The following is a 22,464-nucleotide window of genomic DNA, read 5'->3' as shown; positions in this document are numbered from 1 at the left end:
GGCTGAGTGGGGCAGCAAGGTAGCCAATGGAATGCTGGAGACACACTGTGAAAATGTTCAAGAGGGAAGAGCCTCTTCTTAGAGCTGAAGTCATGCCTAGGGTGCTGCCCTGCATGGGGTGCAATCTTCAGTGACACAAGAGTGTGGCGTTGAGGGAAGGAACAAGACAGTTCCCCATGATCACATCCCCAGCGTGGCTATCGTCTTGATGCAGCCTCCTGCTGGCTGTCCCCTCTGTACAGTATCTCTTTAAATGTCTACAAACAAAGCAAAGATAGGCTATTTCCTTAAAAACACATGATGCAGAAATGATTTTTTTTTTTTACGTAATGCTGTTTTGTATACACCTTTTTTGGGGGTATAAAAATCACATGTGTACAGTTCAGTGAATTTCACACAGTAAAGTCTGTGTGCAATCCATACCCAGATCATTTCCAGAGCCCCAGAAGCCCCCTCACCCTCCCCAGTCAATACCTACCCCTTCAGGATACCACTCTCCATATTCCGAATCCCACAGATTTCGTTTGGCCTGTGCTTGAACTTTGTATGGATTATTTGCTTAGAATAATCTTAACTTTTCCCCTTGACATTGTTTCTGAGACTCATCCCATTGTTTCATCTGTCTACTATTGATGAACGTTTGGGTTGTCTCTAGTATCTTCCTACTGTGAACATCACTGCTCCAAACCTTCTCTACAGGCTTTTGGGGAGCATAACTATGCGTTTCTGTTAGCAATTCCCCCTCTGAATTGTATGCCAGGTCACAGGATAGGTATATGTTCAACTTAAATAGAGGCGGCCAGTTTTCCAGCATAGCTGACCATTTCTAGCATAGCTGAGTAGAGTGTCACTCTTCTCTCTACCAGTAGAGTGTCACTTCCATTGACTCCACGTCCCTAGCAGCACTTTGTATAGTCTGTCTTTGTCATTTTTGCTGTTCTAGTAGTTGTGCAGAGTCTCACGGTTTCAGTTTGCATTTCCCTGATGACTAATGGGATTGAAGAACTTTTCATATGTCTGTTGGCTTTATTATGATCATTTTGATAGCCGGATAATAGTGTGTCTTATGGATGTTTGGGAACATTTTTTTCTTACCTATGGCTGGCCATTTGGATTGCTTTATTATTGTAAGTAATGCTACAATAAGCATTTTTACCCAGTAGTCTTTTCCATGTTCTAGACTGCTGGCAAGAGTTTTGTTATGATTTACGAGTTTTGATAATGAATGCCAGATTGCTTTCTAAATGTTCGAACTACTCTAAGATGTGATCAGCAGTACAGGAGAGTCCTAGACAGCTTCCGCCAGATCCTCCAGCAATGTGTATTCTCATTCAAGAACAAACAAAACTCTTTTGGAGGACGTTTTCAGGTGAAGGAAAGCATATTAAGCATTGTGTTACTGAGTGTTTGGTCACTTTTTCAAAATGTTTACCATGTGTATTCCTCTTTTGTGAATTCCTACCTTTTGCCACTTGCATTTTGGTGAGTTTTTTGTTAATGTGTACAAGCATTACTGTAAAACACAGATGCTAGTACTGTAAGCACTTTCTTGTTTTACCAGTCGCGTCGCATGTTGTTTCATTTGTGTGCCTTTTGATGCTAACCAGTGAATCTTCCCCTTGGTGATTTTTTATTTTGTTGCTCCCCCACCAGGCCACTGCCCTGTCTACAGAGATGCCCAGGCTGAAGATCCCTGGGCACTCCTAGTGGGAGGGATAGGAGCACAGCCTGCAAGAGAGACTGAGTCTGCCCTGGGCCAAGCACCCTGCTCTTGCTGTCATCTGATTCCCTGACCCTGGTGCTTTAAGAGGGATGGCTCATGAGCTGAGCCCTGAGGGCTGCCCAGCAGCCCCCTTGGTGCTGGGACTAAGTGGGGCTGTGGGCCCCAGCAGCAGCAGCGGTGTGGGAGTCTAGTGGAGTCTGCAGAACACTCTCCTGTTCATGCACATTTGGTTTTCATTATAGCCGCATGAGATGGGTGCAACCCATCCATCCTGAAGGGAAGGGCCTTAGAGGGCCCTGCAGCTTCTCCCAGGGCCTGCAGTTTGTGAGTGAGGAAACTGGACCTAGATTCTTGTCTCCTCACATCCCTAGACCATACCCAGCTGCCCACTTGGCTCTTTAGGACAGGCCTAGACTCCCTTAATAGATCAGCCCTGCAGGGGAGAGGAATATGTGTTTTCTCTTTCTCATTTTTTTGGATTTCAGCAAAACTTGTATTTTTGAGCCAGAAGGTTAGATTGGGGTATGGAGCTCAAACTAACATGGAGTAGCTCTTGGCCTCTCTACATTTCTAGGCATTGCATTCTCGGGAACTTCATGTTTGACCAGGCTGTTAAGTTTTTGCTTTCTTATTTTTAGATGATGGATTTGGACGTGCTTCTGTGAAGAAATGCCACATGGTCTGAGAACAAACATGTCCGGTAAGTTGTTTGGTGAATTAACCCAAGGACAGGAGCCCAGGTCCTTCAGGCCCAAGGTGTGGATACCCTTTGGGAAGACAGGGCTATCTCTGGAAATATGATGACCTCTGAGAAAGTGTTTTAAAGTAGGCTTATAGTCAGTCTAATTATCTTCTAAAGGTTGGTTCTTTCTAGAGGCAGCAGGAGTTGCAGCATATAGGGTGGGAAAAACCTAAAACTCCCTTCTCACTGCTTAACCTAGTTCTGAGAGCAGAGTATGGGTTCTGGAGCACTGAGCCGTATGAAGTGTCTGACTCAGCCTGTGGCGGTGTTTTACTTAGAGCTCTCCGCCTCCACAGCACAGCACCCTCCACTTCACTTAGGCCTAGATTACATGCTTTGCGGGAAGGAAAGCCTGAGATCCAGACATACATGAAGTTTATGCAGCTCTGGGAAGAAAGCCAGCAGGTTAAAGCTGTGAACTTTGTCTCGCTAGTGTTTTGCCACCTGGATGTAGCCCGTGGGCAGCAGACTCTTCTGCAGCTCTTACCCTTCTCACAGAGATTGTGGTGAATTGATTTAAATTTTTAAAGGTTCTATGAGGCTTGCCAACAGAAGATCATAATAAAGAAAATCTCGAAAGCCATATTTTATGATTATGTGAAAACCATCATTCACTGTGGCATATCTCCATTGAAGAGGACAGGACATCCTCAAGGGATCCCAGGAGTAAGGAGGAAGAAGTGACCAGACGGGGCAGGGAGCAGCGGACTGTTCACCCTGGTTCCTCACATACTGGGGAACCCTGGTCACTGTCCCTTTCCTGCATTAGGTCACGTTCTTTCTAAATGAGAACATGATGCCACTCCATCACCATCCCCATGATTTCTTACCAGTGTTTGCTCCTATTTCTCAGGGCTACTGCCACTTTAGGGGACTAGGGCTCAGTGCCAACGCTTCCCGGGTTATCAGGCGTGGTCTGACCCAGGATCAAGAAGCACATCATCACCAATGACATCATGACAGCAAGAGAGCACAGCCCTCGCCATGGTGCCAGGGCCCGTGCAATGCAGCGGGCTTCTACCATCGACGTGGCGGCCGACATGCTGGGCCTCTCTCTGGCAGGTGAGCCTCACAGGGCCTGTACTGGGCTCCAGGTATGAGGTCACAGAGCATGGCTTCACACTGTGGCACTGCTGGGAGGTACCTGATAAGTCCCCATGACTACCCTAGACTACAGGGTACCCTAGTTTAGCATCCTTCTGGTTGAACCAGTAAATAGGAAAGGGGTCATCAGCCCTCTTCCTGTGAACCGCTTTTGCTGGAGCTTGACTATGTTAGTTTTCCAGTTTGCAGGGGGAGAGGGGCACCACCAGGGTAGTGTGGGAATGTCCAAGTGTCTGGCTAACAAATGCCCAGGCCATGGTAAAAGGCCTCCCTGTTGTCGATGTGTAGATCCAAGGAGGAGTGGGGGTTTGGTTGTGGGGTCAGGGACTTCATAGCAATCTCAAAAACAAAATATTTTTAAAATGAAGAAATTGTCTTGCATGACAGTTCTTCTTATTGTCGTTGGGGGGAAGTAGAGGGTTATTTGTGCATTAAGTCTGAAAACAGGAAAAAGTTTATTAAGGGTGATTTTTCTGTCATTTCTTTTCTATTTAGGAAATATACAAGACCCAGACGAGCCCATTTTAGAATTTAGCTTAGGTAGGTATCTTTTTATTTATTTATTTTTTGTTTAAAAAATATTTTACTTAAAAATGAAAACAAAAACACTACCACCAGTGCATGGGCTTGTCTCAGAGAGCTTGCTGCTGCCGCCACCACTGCTGCAGTGTTTCTGAGAAGACACAGCCCTAGCAGCTGCAAACTTCTGTGGGTGAGAAGGCACCTTGGAGGCTGTGTGCCCATGGGCCCTCAGCATGGGGCCTGCCCTCTGGGGGTATGCTTTCCACAAGTGGCTGAAGACAGGGAAGTGAGCCCACTTAGAGAGCTGCCAACAGAGCCCCCCACCACCTTCTCCCACCCCAATGGGAGAAAGAGGAGGAGTTAGGAAAACTGGGCTTAAGGTTCAGCGTTGTTGCCTCTGGCTACAAGGCCTTGTGTGGTTTTCACTCTTTAGCCCTCGGTTCCCTATTGTATAAAAGGCAACAGTGGCACCTGAGTGCTCTCTCTGTCTCAGGATCAGATGAGAATACACTAAAAAATGGATCAGTATTTGCAGAGTCTGGGGTCAGCGATGCATGGCATCACTATGCTTCAGGAGGTCTGAGACACCTCTCCATCAGAGCCCAGTGCTACCCAGCACTCCTCTCCCCCTTTCCCATTCCTTGGTAGTGGTCAATATTAGTTGGCCTGACACTAGTGTCCAAGAGGTGGTGTGACATAAAAGAGGCACCTCCTGGGGAGTCAGATGACCTGGATTGCAGCCCTGACCATGCCAGGCTAACCATATGGCCTTGAGCCTGCCACTCAATCTTGCTGGACCAGTTTCCTCCTGTGCTACATGAGGATGCTACTGCTTGTTTGAGAGACGAAGAAGATCAAAATGGTTAAGCACCCCCAACCCCAAAAGACTTGGACAAACTGTAAAACCCACAAAACTGTAAGTACTTACTGCCCGGGTACAGTGGCTTGCACCTGTAATCCTAGCACTTTGAGAGGCTAAGGTAGGAGGATTGCTTGAGGCCAGGAGTTTGAGGTCAGCCTGGGCAATGTAGCAAGGCCTTGTTTCTAAAAAAGAAAAAAAAAAAAACACTTACCTGACTGTGGTGGCACATGCCTGTATTCCCAGCTACTGAGGAGGCTGAGGTGGGAGAAGCCCTTGAGCCTAGGAGTTTGACATTGCAGTGAGTTGTGACTGGGCCACAGAGGGATGCCCTGTCTCTAAATAATAATAATAAACAAAAAATAGAACTTGGAAGAAACAGAGACATTGCAGAAAGTTTCAAAGAAATTATAATTTATATTGGCTGGGCATGGTGGCTCATGCCTGTAATCCCAGCACCTTGGGAGGCCAAGGTAGGTGGGTGGATCACCTGAGGACAGGAGTTCAAGACCAGCCTGACCAACATGGTGAAAGCCCATCTCTTCAAAAATATAAAAATTAGCTGGGCATGATGGAGGGTACCTATAATCCCTGCTACTCTGGAGGTTGAGGTGGGAGAATTGTTTGAGCCTGGGAGGCAGAGGTTGCAGTGAGCTGAGATCACGCCATTGCCGTCCAGCCTGGGGACAGAGCGAGACTCTGTCTCAAAAAAAGAAAAGAAAAAAAAGAAATTATAATTTATATACTCAAGAAAAGATAGTAAATCTATAAAACAAAACCAGGACACTATAAAGAGAAAAAGAACAATTGAAGAACAAGAACAATCTTAGAAATTTAAGATATGATAGATAAAATTTTAAAAATTCTATAAAATTTGGAAGTTAGTCAAGGAATTCTTCCAGAAAGTTAAATTTTAAAACAAAATAGAATATAGGTGAGAAATAGAAATGGAAATTTTGAGAATAAATCCAGAAGGCTCAGTATTTAGAAGAAAAAACAGAAGAGAACGTAAGGGAGGAAATGTAAAGAAAGGAGAAATCTCTGAGAGCTGAAGAATGTGTCTCTAGATTAAAAATGTTTACCAGGGCCCAGCATAATGATGAAAGAGACCCATAACGAGGCATATTGTGATGAAATTTGAGATCACAGGGAATAAAATGAAGATCCTAAAAACTTCCAGAAAGAAAAATAAACCAAACAGGCCATACCCAAGGATCAGGAATAGAACTGGCATGGAATGTCTCAATAACATTGGAAACTTGAAGACAGTGAGACAACACCTTTAATTATATTTTCAACCCAGAATTCTCTGCCCAACCTATCAATCAAATGTGAGGGTAGAAAGAAACTTGTTTCAGCTGTACAGAGTTATACAGCAAAAATTTACTTCCCTGGCATTCCTTCTCCAGAAGCTAGTAGAGAATGTGTTCCCATCGTAAAGAGGGACCACATTGAGCAAAGAAGTCATGGGATCCAGGAGCTGGATTATTGAATGGGCACATGTGTTGGCTTTTAAAATAAAAGTTTAAAATTGAAAAAATTTATGTTAATTGTAAAACCTTCAATACAGAAAATGTGGAAGGAAAGGAAAACTTTGTGAGAGGTAGTCAGTTAGCTCTTTAGTATATATCCTTCCAAATACACATATTTCACCCTTACAGAGTACTATATGGAGATTTTTAATGATTTTTGGTTGTGGAAGTGATGGAATTATTTCCAAACATGGCATCCTAGTATTCTTGATACTCTTTTTTTCATATAGCAAAATATCTTTTTGTTTTAATATATATGAGATTTGCTTCATCATTTTAAATGCCTTCATTGAGTCTCTTACAGAGCTGTGCCATACTTATTTTAGCCGGTCTTCTACTGTTGGACATTCAGGTTCTTCACAATTTGCCACTATAAACACCGTCACAGTGAACATATTTATGCATAGATCTTTCATACATTTATTTAGCGTTTATTCAGCTGGGATTACAGATGATCAGGTTGGAGAGACAAGGCATACATATCAGAGATGTGTGGTTTCTATGGAAATATGACAAATGAATGACGTAAGTGAGCCTGCAGGCTGCTCAGAGAAAAATTCATGGAAGCTATGGAACTTGATCCAGGAATCAAACTCTAGTTGAATTTAGATAGGCTGGGTTGGGGGAGGAGGCCAGGATAGAATATCCCTTGTACAAAAGCATGTTCTGAAGGTGGCCATGGGACCATTAGCCCTTAAAGTAATCTCAGTCTGCTCAGCCTTGAGCCACCTGCTATACCTTAGTCGGTCTGCCATCATTACTACCTAAAAGACTTGAGTATTCCCACCTTGCATAGGTGTCAAGAAAACTCACACCTGATGAAAGGGCAGGTAGAGAGAAGCCACAGGTCATATAAGAGCACTTTGTAACTTAAAGGAGAGACAGCAAGTAGTCCGGTCCAATTGGGGGATTCCTGTCGAGGCAGACATAATAGAAGACATGAAGAGAACTTAAAATATTAATAAAACCTTGAAGAAAAATAGGAGAACTTTCAAACTCAGGGTAGGCAAATATTTGGACAGAGCACAAAAAGCACCTTTATTTAGTTTGCTACTGCTGCCATGACAAATTACCACAAATTTAGCATGTTAAAGCAATACAAATGTATTATCGTACAGTTCTCTTAGGTTGGAAATCCAGTGTGTTCACTGGGTCTTTGCTTAGAGCCTCACAACACCAAAATCAGTGTCAGCAGAGCTGGATTTATTTAGAAGCCCTCTGGGGGAAAATCTCTTTCCTTGCCCATTCACATTGTTGGCAGAATTCAGTTGCTAGTGGTTTTAAATTTTAGGAGCCCATTTTTTGTCTAGCTGTCAGTTAAGGCTGTTCCCAGCTCATAGAGGCCGCTCACATTTCTCTTGTGGGCTTACAGTCCTCTTCCTCCATTTTCAAAGCTGGCAGCGGCAGGTTTAGTGCCTTCCATGCTTTGAATCTTTCCTGCCTCTTCTTCCACTGTTATGTCTTTATGATTCACCCTAAGGCCTTCCTCTTCTACTTTTAAGGGCTCCTGTGATAGATTTAGCCCATCCGCATAATATATCTGAAGATCCCTTAATCACATCTGTAAAGTCCCTTTTGCCATGTAATGTAATCTATTCCTAGTTTCTGAGGATTAGGACATAAATACTTTTTGTCAGGGAGGGGGCTTTTCTGCCTACCACTTCCTAAAATTTGAAAAGGATACATTGAATTTCATCAGAATAAGAAATTGCTGTCTGTAAGAGATATCATTGAGAAAACGAATAGATGAACCACAAACTGGAAAAAAAATACTCTCAACACATATATTTCACAAAGGACAAATAGTAAAAAAGCAAACAACCCAATTTTTAAAATGAGCAAAAGACTTGAGCAGACATTAGACAAAATTAGTTATACAAATGAACAATAAGCACATGGTAAAATGATGCTTAATATCATTAGTCGTAATGGAACCGCAAATTGAAACACATCTATTAGAATGGCTTACAAAACAAATCCACTTACTCTACCCAACTGGAACTTTTGTATATTGCTGGTAGGAGTGTGAAATGATACAAACACGTTGGAAAACTATTAGTTTCTCATAAAGTTAAATATATTTCGCTCATAGGTAATTATGTAGAAGAAATGAAAATGTGTTCACAAAAAGACATGAACAAGAACGTTTATGTCACCTTTATAATAGTTCAAAACTGAAAACAACCCAAATGTCTATAAACAGTAGAATGAATAAATAAATTGTACAATGGAATATGACTCATCATTTTTTAAAAAGAATGAATTATCAGTACATGTAACAATGTAGATGAGTCTCAAATACTCCATTTGTGTGAAATTCAAGAACAGACAAAAGAATAGTAGTGGAAATTAGAAAATGATTGCAAAACTAGGAGATTTGACTGGGAAGTACAAGAGGGAACTTGCTAGTCTAATGAAAAAGTTGTACTATCTTGTTTTGATGATACATGGGTGGTTATGATTGTCAAAGTTCATTGAACAGAAAAACCTAAGCTCTTTGTATTTTATTATATCCAATAAATAATAAAGATTCATGAAGATATATGAGAAGATATTACAGAGGGATGACCCTGTAATTAATTTTTGGAAACAAAATTAATTTTTGGAAATAAAAATCGATTTCTTAATTTTAAACCACTAGTCAACATTTAAAAAATACAGTAAGAATGATGAGGGGAGATATGGCAGAGTGAAGACTTCCGAAAATCTTCTTTTCTGTAAAGGCAATGAGTGTACTAGAAAAATGGTCAAAATCAGTTGTTTCAGAACTCTGAAAATTAGCAGGGGCTTACAGCACTCTGGGGAGCATTTATTTAAGAAAAATGGCATGTTAGTCTGTTCTTTCATTGCTATAAAGAAATACCTGAGGCCAAGTAATTTATAAAGAAACGAGGTTTAATTGGTTCATGGTTCTATAGGCTATACAAGCATGGCGGCAGCATTTTTTCAACTTGTAGTGAGCCCTGAGGGAGCTTTTATTTATGGCGGAAGAAAAAGCAGGACCCAGTATCTCACATGGCGTGGAAGGGAGGAGACGCCATACAGTTTTAAACGATCAGGTCTTGCGTAAATGCAGAGCTAGAACTCACTCATCACAGCAAGGGGTGGTGCTAAGCCATTCATGAGGTATTTGCCCCACCATGATTCAAACACCTCCCACCAGGCCCCACCTGCAGCATGGGGGATTACATTTCAACATGAGCTTTGGGAGGGACAAAACATCCAAATCATATCAAATGGCTTCTTAGTTAGAACAGAGAGCTTTATGATGTTTTAACTTGCCCTGTTGCTATCTTTCTCTCCCTAGCTCCAGGTAGACTTGAAAGCCAACAGCTCTGATGTTATGGTGAAAATCAATAGCCTAAAATTCACTGAAGGGGACAGAATGGGGTTGAAGATTCTACAAAAAGCCTCTTTCTTCTTAGAGAAGTGTCATTATTTGGCCTGTCAGTTCCCTGGAAAACCCCACATCCTGTACCTGCCTTTATTTGGCTTAACTCAGAATCATTGGGAACAGCTTTTTCCCTGAGAATGTTTGTCAAAAACAATCAGTGTCCATGTTTTCACATTGCAGCTACCTGAGGTAGTAATAGCAGTTGGAACAAACAAAAAGCTAACCAAAAAACCTTGAAATGGAAAGCTGGGGAATGAGATACTTATAGGGAGATTTGAAAAGCTCTTTCATATGCCTGGGAACCTCAAAGGCCAGTGCATGTGAAGAGCTGTGCACATGTCCAGAGTTGTGTGTGTGCTCAGAAGACTTGAGAGGCCCTAAGCAATGGTCGAGATTGACCCTGAGATTCTGTGCAAGTGGCAAGTGAAGGCTAAGACAGAGTTAGAAACTTCCTGCCTGAACATTGAAAATGCTCCCCAGTACACACACAGGGACCCTTAGCTCAAGCTATAGCAAAGATCTGTGATTCTGGTGTTTAAGGAAATCTCGGTCCAATCATTATCTGACTACTAATCTAATGAAGCAGTAACTTCAATGGCCACAGATGACAAAGAATACTACTTTACAGAATTAGATCATGAAAGGCACTGAAGAAATAGCCACACGAAAAAGCAGCAACAACAAAGCCTGGGGAAGCGGGAGGAGAATCTAATTACAGAAATCCCACATTATGTTATTTAAAATGTCTATAGTTTTCAACAAGTAGGTATGAGACATTGCCAAAAAGAAAGTATGGCTCATTCACAGAGGGAAACACCCATGGAGTCAGTAGAAGCCATCCCTGAGGAAGCACAAATGTTTGACTTAGTAGACAAAGAGTTTTAAATCACCTATTTTAAGTATGTTTAAGTAACTGAAGGAAACTGTGTCCAAAGAACTGAGGAAAGTATGAGAACAATGTCTCACCAACTAGAGACTTGAAGAGTCTATTATAAAGAGATCTGCATAGAAATTCTGGAGTTCAAAATTATAATAACTGAAATGAAAAATTCATTAAGGGAGACTCAACTGTAGATTTGAGAAGACGGAAGAAAGAATCAGCAAACTTGAAGACAGGTCAGTTGAGATTGTCCAGTCTGAGGAAAAGAAAGGAAAAAAGAATGAAGAAAAATGAACAGAGCCTCAGAGATCTGTGGGACACAATCAGGTGCACCAATATATGTATAATAGGAGTTCCAAAAGAAGACTAAATAGAGAAGGGGGAAAGATAAAAAGGTGTCAGTTATGACCAAAAATTTCCCATAGTTGATGGAAAACATGAGTCTACATAACCAGGAAGTCCAATGAACTCCATGTAGGATAAGCTCAAAGAGATCCACACTTGATACGTCATACTCAAACCACTGAAAACCAAAGACAGAATATTTAAAGCAAAGAAAGAAGTGACTTACCATGTATAAGGGATCATCAATAAGAGTAACAGCTATTTTTCATCAGAAACCATGGAGGTGGTGAAATGACATGTTCAAATTGCTGAAAGAAAAAGCTAAGAATTTTCTGTTCATCAAAATGTCCTTCAAAAATGAATAAGCAGTATGTGGTATGCTTATAAAATTGAATGTTATTCATCAATAAAAAAGAATGAAGTACAGATATTTGCTGCAATATGGATCAACCTTTATAATATGCTAATTGAAGAAGCCAGATACAAAAAACCACCTATTATATGATTCCACTTATATGAAATATCTGAACTATACAAATCTATGTAGATAGAAAGATTAATGGTTTCTTGGGGGACCAGTGAATGGGGGCAACGGGTTTGATTTGTTGCTTTTGGAGTGATGAGAATGTTAAGGAATTCGTGGTGATGCTTGTACAACTCTGAATGCCTTAAAACCACAGAATTGTATACTTTAAGGGGGTGAACTTTATGGTATGTGAATCATATATTAACAGAACCCTATAACAAAAATCAAAGCAACACTGCTGAAAACTGTTATAAATCTGTAAAGATAAATGAAGGAACCATCTCACAGTTCAAGGAAAAAATATCAAGAAATAGAGATTGTTGAGTGAACAGTTATGACAAGATCCAGAAGTTCTAGTATTTGATTGATAGGAGACCTAGAAGCAGAGAAAGAGCAGGAAAGAGGAGTAGCAGCAGGCCAGAAGCAACAGAAGAATTATTTCCACAGGAAAGAATGGGCTTAAGACTCAAGAGTGTTCCAGCTTCCAGGCATCTCCTTGTCAGACTAGTAAATTCCTAAGAGAAAGAAAATCTTTTTCTAGATAAGTAACAAACAAAAATCAAATCTACTATTAAGAACAACTAGAAAAAAAATGAAAAAAAAAAATCTGAAATGTCTGGTCCATGCGACCAGAGAACTGATAGGACAGTAAAGAATCTGAGAGCAGAGGCCTACTTATTCCCTTGAGGGCTTAGAGTGGTTCCAAGAGGAAGGTCAAGAGGTCCAGAGGCTGCACAGTGCTTTAAACAGCCTCTCAGTGCAGAAGTGAAGGGGATTGTTTTCTAGGGTCTGTTAAGGGAAGGGATACTTGATGAAACCCTTCTCACTTAGATCTAGAATCCAAAAGGCTAAACTTCTAGAGTAAGGGGAACCAGAAGCAGGTGTTGATAGGGACTACAGGTCCATAAAGTTTCTGAAAATATCTTAGAGTGATAGTGCTCCTTAGAATCAGGCAGAAGCAGTTACAAATGTTGTCTGGAGAAAGGCAGCAGCATCATAGGCCTCAAATAATTTGTATAAGCAATTTTTCTTAAAATATAGTGTTCAGCATAAAATCATGAATTATCAGAAACATGAGGAGACAAGAAATACGAACAGAAACAATAAACAATAGAAACAGACCCTGTATATATTAGAGTTAAGAGACAGACACTAAAAGCAATAAACAATAGAAACAGACCCTGTATATATTAGATATATATATATATACACACACATATAAACAGACCCTGTATATATTAGAGTTAAGAGACAGACACTAAAATAACTGTTACTGACCATATGACTTGGTTAATATGGGCTGCTATAGCAGAATATTGTAGACTGGGTGGCTTAAAAAATAGAAATTTATTGTTCACAGTTCTGGAGCCTGAGAAGTGCAAGATTAAGATGCCAGGATATCTGTTGTCTGATGATGGCCAGCTTCTGGTTTGCAGATGGATGTAGTCTTGCTATATTCTTACATGGCAGAGAGAAGAGCAGAGGGAGCAAGCTCTTGCATCTCTTCTTTTAAAGGCACTAATCCCATTCATGAAGACTCTACCCTCAAGACCTAATCACCTCTGAAAGTCCCCACCTCTCACACCATCACATTGGGATATAAGATTTCAACACATAAATTTTGGGGTTTGTGTCAGAGGAGAGACCTACTTAAAGAAACTTTCGGGGGACACAAGCATTCAGTCTGTAATACTATGGTAAAATAGAATAAAGAAATTATTGAACATTTTCAGAGAACTAGAAACCATAAAAAGAACCAAATAGATATTCTAGAATTAAAAGAAAATTTTCAAGAAGGAAATTTCTAAAATGAAACTAGAGCAATGAAAATAATGGGAAAAAATATCAGAGAGTAAAAACAGCATAGTGAGAGGTCTAATATTACATTGATTTTTGTATAATATTACATTTATTTTATATCTTTAAGAAGGAACACAGGGAAGGGTCAGAAGCAATATTTATAGTTGAGCATTTCTCCCAAACTAATACAACAATTCACAGAATAAATAAAAACAAAATGTACTAGGCACATCATAATAAAACTGCAAGCCACACTCTGTGGGAAAATTATAGAAGCTACGAGAAAATACAGTGCTCCAAGTAGAAACAATTAGACTGACAGCTGACTTCGTAACAGAAAATACAGAGGCCTAGAGACAATATATTTAGAGGGCTTAGAGAAAATGACTACTTAGAGAAAATTTCCTTCAAGAATTAAGGTGGAATAAAGACATTTTTAAACCTTGAAAGCTGCAAGAATGTCAACCTCAGATTTACAGTATAAACAGTGCTAATAGAAGTTCCTAGATAGGAGGCTGATGATTCCAGATGGATGTTCACCAATAGAGAAGGGATTGAAATTTTAAAGACTTAAGATCTGGAGTAAACATCTGGGTTATAGCTACATGAACAGCAACTGTAGAAAAACATGCACACACAAATGTGTATGCTAACAAAAGAGAACTGGTGTGGCAATATTAAAGTCAGAAAAAGTATAATTAGAACCCAAAAGAACAGATCAAGCTGTGGATAGTGGTTAGTTAGATCACCACAGGTCCTTTCAAAGGATGGAAATAGTCAGTAACTTGCACGAAATGAATACGACAAAGACATCTTCCCAACTAAACTCTCTTCAAAACATGCCAAGGTATTGCTCTCCCCTTCTCTTCCAAATTCCTGTCTCTTCCTTCCCTCTTGGTATTTTTCTAATTGTCTTTTAATCTTTCCTTTTTTCTCCCTGTTCTTTCTTTCATTTTTATTAGTGTCTTCCTTCATTTCATCACTCCTCTCCCCGAATTTCCTGTTCATTTGTCTCACCCGTTGTGGACACATAATATATTTTTAAATTGGAGTTAACACATTTTTAAAATTTTATTTTAAAATTGTGATAAAATGTACATAAAATTTATTACTATAACTATTTTTAAATATACTATTTGGTGGCATTAAGTATAGTTGTGTGTAGCTAATGTTGGGGATACATTCTGTCAAATATGTCATTAGGCGATTTTGTCCTTGTGTGAACATGACAGAGTGTACTAACAGGATCTCAGATGGTACAGCTTACTAGGCACCTAGACTACATAGTATAGCCTGTTGCTCCTAGACTACCAACCTGGACAGCATATTACTGTACTAAATATTATAGGCAATTGTAACACAATGGTAAGTGTGTATCTAAACATAGAAAGGTAATGTGTTTGTGTTGGGATATTAGGATGGCTATGACATTACTAGGCAGTAGGAATTTTTCACCTCCATTGTAATCTGTAAGACTACTGTCGTATATGTGGTCTGTCATTGATTGTAAATGAACAATGGCTTACTCTAAAAAAAAAAAAAGCTTTGTTTATTTTGCCATAGAATTTTAATTTTCTTCCAACATCTATCCATCCACTTGCCAAGACACCTGGGGCACCACATGCTCAGAGTCAGCCACAGCAGTCACAGGATGCAAGCATGGGTAGCTCTGTCTTAGATTTCATAGACTGGCTCCTATGAAGCCACTCTTGGTTAGAGTTGGAATGGTTACTGAGGTCAGACTTGAAGTATTGGACCTATATGAGATTTCTGGCTTTGTGTTCCAATCCATGGACATCGGAAGCCCCTGTCAGCACAGCCATTCACTGCAGTTATGGCAGTGCTGTCTTGGAGAGAGGCACGGAGTGGGCATGAAAAGGGATTGTTTCAAATTTTAAAAAATCTCCCTGGGACAACTGATGATGTGATCGTATCATTTCTTTGAATGTCATTTACTTTTTTTGCTTTCTTTGAGTGTGTTTGGAACAGAGAACTAATGAGAATCTAGTTTTAAAGGATTTGTTTCTTTCCCATCTTGATTCTGTAGCTTGCAGTGAGCTGCATACTCCATCGCTAGATCGAAAGCCAAATAGTTTTGTTGCGGTGAGTGTCACCACCCCTCCTCAGGCATTCTGGACGAAGCATGCACAGACGGAAATCATTGAGGTGGGTGCTGCTGGTCCCTCTTTGAGGGGCTGTGGGACATGCTCGAGGGTGTCTCTCGTGATGTTCAGTTATGTGTGCAGCTGTAGTTGAAGCCATGTTTACGTGAGTTGTTGCTATTTTCCTGTGGGTTTTCAGTACATTGATATTTTTCATCACATTTACTAATCTGGGTAGCATTTATATTTGCCATATCTTTTATAGTTATTGATTAACTATTGACAGCTTGTTTTTGAACAATGATTTTGTAAGCCTCATTGGTTTGTAAGAGGTAAGACCTAATTCCTTCTTTTCACCTCCAATTGGCTGCTGCTTTGGGAGAGTTGTGCTCATTAATCAAAGCTTAGAAGAGTATTAACTATTAACCACCTTCTTGTCCAGACATACCCCTATTTTTGTTGGTTTTTGTTTTTACAGCCTTTTGAGTTTTGTGTCATATGTTTACTTTTCCCACTAAATTACATAATAAACATTTATGGAGGGAATTTTGTAAAATCCTTTTAGATCATCAAGCACATTACATAAGTTATAACACTAAGTGTAGGAGTTACAGGCGTGAGATTCTGCAGAGTTTTATTTGTAAAGTGAAGAATTATCAAACTTAAACTGCATTTCTTCTTTTTCACCAGTTGTGCATCTTGGAAGCTAGCCTACCCTTTCAGTCTCTTAGAAACTCATTTCCAAGTTAATGTCAACAATTCTGCTTTCTAAGCGTTTGTTGAGTGCTGTCTACACATCTAGCATAGTGTCAGGCATTGCAGATAATACAGAGCCCATCAGGGCACAGTCCCTGCCCTGAGGAATTGACCAGCTGGTGGATGGGAAGGCAGAAATGAATATGGCTGCCCCTATGCAACGCAGAGTATGGGAAGTGTTAGAGTAGTAGGAAGGTGAGGAGAGCACCAAGAGGCTGGGATCCTATCTGGCTCTGGAGTTCAGAGCAGACTTCCTAGGGTGGGGCTTCATGGAATTCTGCTTCAGTATGTCTGGGGTGGGGCTCAAGACTGCATTTCTTGCAAGGTTCCAAGTGATGCCCAGGTAGCCAGTCTGGGGACCACACATGAAGAGCATGCCAAAATTCTGTTGTTGTTACGCAAATGCGTGACCATAGGGAAGGCATCATACAGATTTGGGGTCTAACCATATCCTGGTCGGTGTGTGAAAGGTACAAGTAGCAGAGCAAGGAAAGAAAGACTTGAAGGCCAGGCCATGGAGTTTATTAGCAGATGGTAGTGAGCCAGTGTAGGCTTCTGTGCAGGGGAGTCACCTGACCAGATGTTCTAAATTGTACAGGACAGTCATTTGTGGGACTGGGAGTGGGAGGGGGTGGGGATGGAAAGAAAGGAGCATATGACAGAGACTCTGGAGGTGGACCTTGCAAGAGGAGTTCGTGATCACTGGGGTGGTTGAGAACAACAGAGAAGAAGGCATGGGCTTTTAGCCTGCTTGGAAAGTGAACACCTGGGCTTTTAGTCTGCTTGGAAAAGGAGTCAGAGATGGCCTTAGCCAAGGGTGGGTCGAGGGAGAAGTGAGTTGGGTGAGGCCCCAGCAGTCCATCTAGGTGGAACTGTCCAGTCAGCTTGACTGCCTGGATCTGGATATGCAGAGAGAGAATGGAGCCAGAGGCCCAAGCAATGGTAGTGGTGATAGTTATCTGGTACCTGAGAGAGAGAGTATGGTATTATGGGGCTCTGGAGGACACGGCTGAGCTGCCAGGAAATAGTCACCTCTAATCTAAAAACTAGCAGCCGATCCTAAAAAAATGATAGCTTTTTTTAAAAGTCAGACTTTAATTATGCCAAACATGGGCTTCTAGAAATACATAATAAACCATTTAAGCCATTCATTTTCTTTCTTTCATCTGCATGTTTGTACCTCTTAAAGGAATAACCCAAAGTAGTAGGTCCAAATACATATTACACTTTAAGTTATAAAACTAAGAATGCATGTGGACATCCAACTTGTTTCATTGTTTTAAAATTCCTTCTATTGAGCGTGAAACCTGTGAAATGAGCCCTCAGGCACAGCTTGTGCAGTGGGTTGATTTATTGTATGTGGATCCATAATGGTCTGTGTCAGACTTCTTGTTTCTCTTTTAAAAAGCAGGGCTTTTTTGCGGGGGGCGGGTTATGTATTTATTTAAGCTGCCTTTAGCATTTGTATTGACTCAGTCAGTGAGAATGTTAGTTTCTCATTCAGAAAATGTTGGTGTATTTCAAAAGCAATTATATTTAAAAAAATTCAACCCTGTGTTCGGTTTATTTCTTTTTCTGTTCTAGGGAACCAACAATCCTATATTTCTAAGCAGTATTGCCTTCTTTCAAGACTCTCTTATCAATCAGATGACACAAGTCAAACTCTCCGTGTATGATGTCAAAGATAGATCTCAGGGAACAGTTAAGTAATGTGTTATAGTTCGTGGGATTTTCTTCCCTTTGAAAAAATTATGTAATCACTTGTGTGAGAGGTGAACACAGATTGACTTCACTACTGGCTCACAAGTTGACTCATGTCTAAATGCATTTGTTTTTTGGAAATTTCATTCTAAGCTTTTCTATTGGGCTTCTGACATGAGGGTAAGAGGTGCTGTGGGAAGCAGTAAGCTGGACTCTCGGGGCCAATGGTAATTGCATCAGAAGCAAAGCAGGTGCACCAATGCTGTCTCTTACCTTTTCTTCCTCAGATGTATTTACTGGGCTCTGGAACGTTCATTGTCAAAGATCTGCTCCAGGACAGGCATCATAGGTTGCATTTAACACTAAGGTTGGTATTTAATTTTATTCTCTCAAAAGGATCTAGAATGATGAGGTCTATGGACAGATGGGGAAAGGACCCACTTCCTATACTGAGAGATCACCCTTCATAATACTAAGTTTGTTTGTCCATTATTTAGCCCCTCCTCAGTGGAATATAATCTCCCAGACAGCAGGGAATTTTGTCTGATTTGCTTCACTGCTATTTCCCAGACACCTAGAATAGTGCCTGGTGCTCAATAAATATTTGTGGAAGGAATGAGTGAATGAAAGGGAAACCCCTACTGTATCCCTGGATGGAAAGATGAAAGATATCAGGATGTCAGTCCTTCCAAATAATCTTAGGGGAACTTCCCACCAAAACTCAGACATGGTGTTCATTTTTCAGAATAATATAAAAATCGGAAAACTATAATCTGGGAAAATAATCCAAAATAGCAAGGAAAATTTGACAAAAATTAAGTTCCTGCAATATTGAGACATTCTGAAGCTACTGTAAGTAAAAACAGTGTTGCAGGCATTGGCTGTCTCATCAGTGGACGGGTTAAGAGCCCTGTAGCAGCCCATAGTTTGTATAGAGAACTTGATGTAGGGAAAAGGAAAAATCTTAGGTAAAATGAGAGGGATCATGTGAGGGAAAGGGCTTTGAGGAAAATATTTAGTTATATCATGTGTCAGTTAACTTTAGTTGGGTTAGAGTTAAACGTACAAAATGGACATCATTCTTTTTAAAGGAGCTAAAGGTGACTGCTGATTGAACAGATAGCGCAGGGAAGGACTTTATAGGCACGAAGACAGGGCTAGGAAGTCACAAAGGAAATGGGCAGTAGATGGGACCACACAAAAATTTAGAACCTGGTTAAGTGAGACCTCATAAATAGAAAGCCTGAAGTTCTCAGGCTCCTTCAATGAATCAGATGAGCCCAGGCCGCCATCAGCCACCCTTCGGGACATCAGGGTGAAGCTGACTGAGGCTGAGGTGTCATATCAGGATTCAAGGGCTTCAGGAAGCCCTGGCTGGTTTCTATTTCTTGGAGTCCAGGCCTAGGCCTTGGGCTAATATAAGCCTGAGGGTGGGGTAGGAAGGAACTGAAGGGGCCCAGTGCCAGAACAAGGTGTTCTCTAGTCCTCATGTGTCCCTCTTACCCTCTGGACAGGGGTGAGCCCAGGCACTGGCAGCAGCTCGGGAACAGCATTGGTTCCTCCTTGGGGAGGCCCCTTCCACTTCACTAGCACGTCCACACTTTGTGGTGCATTGTCCGTTCAGACACAGCCCTCCACTGTGTCCCATGGTTTCCTCATCTGTCTTGCCTGGGTGGAGCTCTGGGCACACAGCAACTGGTCAGCCAGCTCGGCCATCCTGCCCCCAGGACCCTGATGACTCAGGATGGCTAGGGCTTTGCATTTCAGCAGAAAGGAAGCACAGTTACAGCACCACTTATTAAAGCACGTTGTGCATCATAGGTCTGCAGAGAGTGACCGTGTGGGTAACATCACTGTGATTGGCTGGCAGATGGAGGAGAAGTCAGACCAACGGCCCCCTGTGACCCGGTCTGTAGACACTGTCAATGGGAGGGTGAGTTTCGCTACTTTTCTCATCTCCCTTAGAAAGAGTGAGAGAATTCACCAGTTAAAATGTGGCCGTCGTGGACTTAGCCTGTCTGCTCAGCAAAGGGCAGGGCCTGCTGCTTGATGCTGCTCCCATGGACACTCCGGTTCTCCCCAGGCACACCTTGAAGCAGGAAAAAGGGCTTCTGCCTGTAAGGCCCTGCTGCCTTGGAGCCTGCCTCTGTTCTGGGTGCCACACTGCCCACTTCTAGGGGGCAGGAGGGAGCAGGAAAGAGCTCTGCTGGAAGAACCGCAGTAAGGGGGCAACTTGGGGGGTGTGGAGGGTGAGCAAAGAGGCATTTAGGACCCGGGTCATCTGTCCTGTTTTGTTAATACCTCCCTCTCCCAGACACATGCATGCCCTGCACTTGCCTGGTACACACCCCCACCTTTTCTTATCCTCCTCTCTTCCCCAGTCCTCCTCCCCATCTCTAGCTACACCCTCCTGCACTCCCTCTCATGCAGTCTCTCACACAGACACTCAAAGAAAAATTCTAATTTCAGAGCCCCAACACTGGTAACTAGTCATTGTTGTACAATATGGAGATGTCTCATTTTACCCAAAATAACCCCAGAATGTTAGTTCTGGAAATATCCCTTGGCATTATCTCTTCTCTTCCTTTCATTTTGTACATCAGAACACCGAAACACAAGGTGAAGTGACTGAGAAACCATGCATGTCTAGAGAATTGTGTGTGCATGAAGTTATTCAACACACTGGGAGGTGAATTACTTTGTGGCTTGGGCAGCATATTTATTATAGAATTAATGGTGGATATTCATCTTAAGAGTTCTGTTATGATGTATTTAGGCCACTCTTTCTGCCAAATCCTCTGGAGTCATCTGAGTCTCATGGTTTTCTTGTGCTTTTCCTTACACATTATCAGATGGTTCTTCCCGTTGATGAGAGCTTAACAGAGGCATTAGGAATTCGATCCAAATATGCTTCATTGCGAAAGGACACTTTGCTGAAATCGGGTAAACAGCTTCCTCCTTTTGTACTCTTCTCTCTCTTGTGTGTGTCCACTTGGGCCCTCAGTCCCCTTTGCTCTGCACCTGCTGTGATTGTCCCAGTCATGCACCCTGATTGTCACCTCTCTCTGCTGCTTATCATTGTGTTCTTTTTGCAGCATATAAAGAGTTAGTACAAAAACAATGATAATTTTCCTTGAAAGAGGATTAAAAAATAAAAAAGAGTAACACTCCAAGGAAGTGGGGGCTCCTGCTTTATCTCACTCTTTTCTGTTTCACATGGGGTTGGTGACTGACAGCCTCCCTGCCCCCAGCTGCTTGCACTTTAGAGTTAGTTACATGTTCTGGGAGAGGAATATTGTATGTTGCTGGGAAGAAATGTTTAGGCTTAGCCACTTGGTGGGTCTTTAGTATAAGTGTTTTAATTCCCATGAGACGAACAGTGAGAGGACTTGAGGTGTCAGCATCCCTGAGGGCCAGGGGAGGAGAACGCATGAGGCAGGTCTGCAGCTGGTTCACATGCAGCCCGTCTCCCCTGTCATTCCACTTCAGTGTTTGGCGGTGCCATTTGCCGCATGTACCGGTTTCCAACCACCGATGGTAACCACTTGCGGATCTTGGAGCAGATGGCAGAGAGCGTGCTCTCCCTGCACGTGCCCCGGCAGTTCGTGAAGCTCCTACTAGAGGAAGATGCAGCCAGGTGAGGCCACATGGAAGGACTGACTGTTCATCATACCCATGTCATGTGCCCCTTCCTTTCTGAGATATAGTGGGCAGAGCACTGGCATCAGATAGACTGGGCTACAAACACAGCCTCTTCCCCTTTAGCTCTGTGGCCTTAGCTTGCCTAAGCCTCAGTTTGCTCATTGGTATCATCGATTGCTGTGGAAGGATTTCATAAGAGAGTGTACTTGATCCCAGATGTGTGTCCTGCACTCAAAACTTCCTGCCTTCTCTTCTTTCCGTTTGTTTGTTTGTTTGTTTGTTTTTTGAGAGAGAGTCTTGCTCTGTTGCTCAGGCTAGTAGTGGCATGTAGTGGCATGATCTTGGCTCACTACAACCTCCGTCTCCCGAGTTCAAGTAATTCTGCCTCAGCCTCAGAAGTAGCTGGGATTACAGGTGTGTACCACCATTCCCAGCTAATTTTTGTATTTTTGGTACAGATGGGGTTTCATCATGTTGGTCAGGTTAGTCTTGAACTACTGATCTCAGGTGATCCACCTGCCTCAGCCTTCCAGAGTGCTAGGATTACAGTGAGCCACCACGCCCAACCTTCCTTCTCTTATTTTCTTTTCCCTCTTACTAGTCCTTCAGAAAGTTAGAAATAACTGGTAATTCTTTGATCCTAGCTGCCCAGATCAGTAGTTTTCTAGGTTAGGGCCATAGAGATAAGGGCTCCAGAAGACTGAGTATGGCCTGTCAGCGCTCTGTGGTCATAAGGGCCTTAACCCCTCTGTATCTCTCAACCCAGGGCATGTCTTGTCAGTCCTAAGGTGAGGAGAGGCCCAACAGGTAGTCCAGGCCTTGCAGCTTATGTCTCC

At 41.9% G+C, this 22,464-nt stretch overlaps 1 protein-coding gene across 15 annotated transcripts in view; it reads left to right on the top strand.

Annotated features, from left to right (window-relative positions):
• Nucleotides 1–22,464, top strand: part of INPP4A (inositol polyphosphate-4-phosphatase type I A) — a 148,310-nt gene that overhangs the window by 75,480 nt on the left and 50,366 nt on the right. For 14 of the 15 annotated variants that reach the window (XM_037736934.1, XM_037736933.1, XM_017524048.2 and 11 more), the window contains 9 exons: nt 2,362–2,423; nt 3,319–3,527; nt 4,065–4,109; nt 15,475–15,593; nt 17,870–17,986; nt 18,274–18,353; nt 19,808–19,919; nt 20,839–20,929; nt 21,476–21,623. In XM_037736934.1, coding sequence (XP_037592862.1) covers nt 3,422–3,527; nt 4,065–4,109; nt 15,475–15,593; nt 17,870–17,986; nt 18,274–18,353; nt 19,808–19,919; nt 20,839–20,929; nt 21,476–21,623 — 818 coding nt within the window. In that variant the 5' untranslated portion in view covers nt 2,362–2,423; nt 3,319–3,421. The remainder of the gene's footprint in view (nt 1–2,361; nt 2,424–3,318; nt 3,528–4,064; nt 4,110–15,474; nt 15,594–17,869; nt 17,987–18,273; nt 18,354–19,807; nt 19,920–20,838; nt 20,930–21,475; nt 21,624–22,464) is intronic. The other variant, XM_017524049.2, reaches the window with a different exon arrangement.

Source organism: Cebus imitator, unplaced genomic scaffold (assembly GCF_001604975.1).
Source record: "Cebus imitator isolate Cc_AM_T3 unplaced genomic scaffold, Cebus_imitator-1.0 Scaffold31, whole genome shotgun sequence".
Taxonomy (NCBI): Eukaryota; Metazoa; Chordata; class Mammalia; order Primates; family Cebidae; genus Cebus; species Cebus imitator.
The sequence above is the reverse complement of the archived record's forward strand: the minus strand, read 5'-3'. Positions and strand labels throughout refer to the sequence as shown.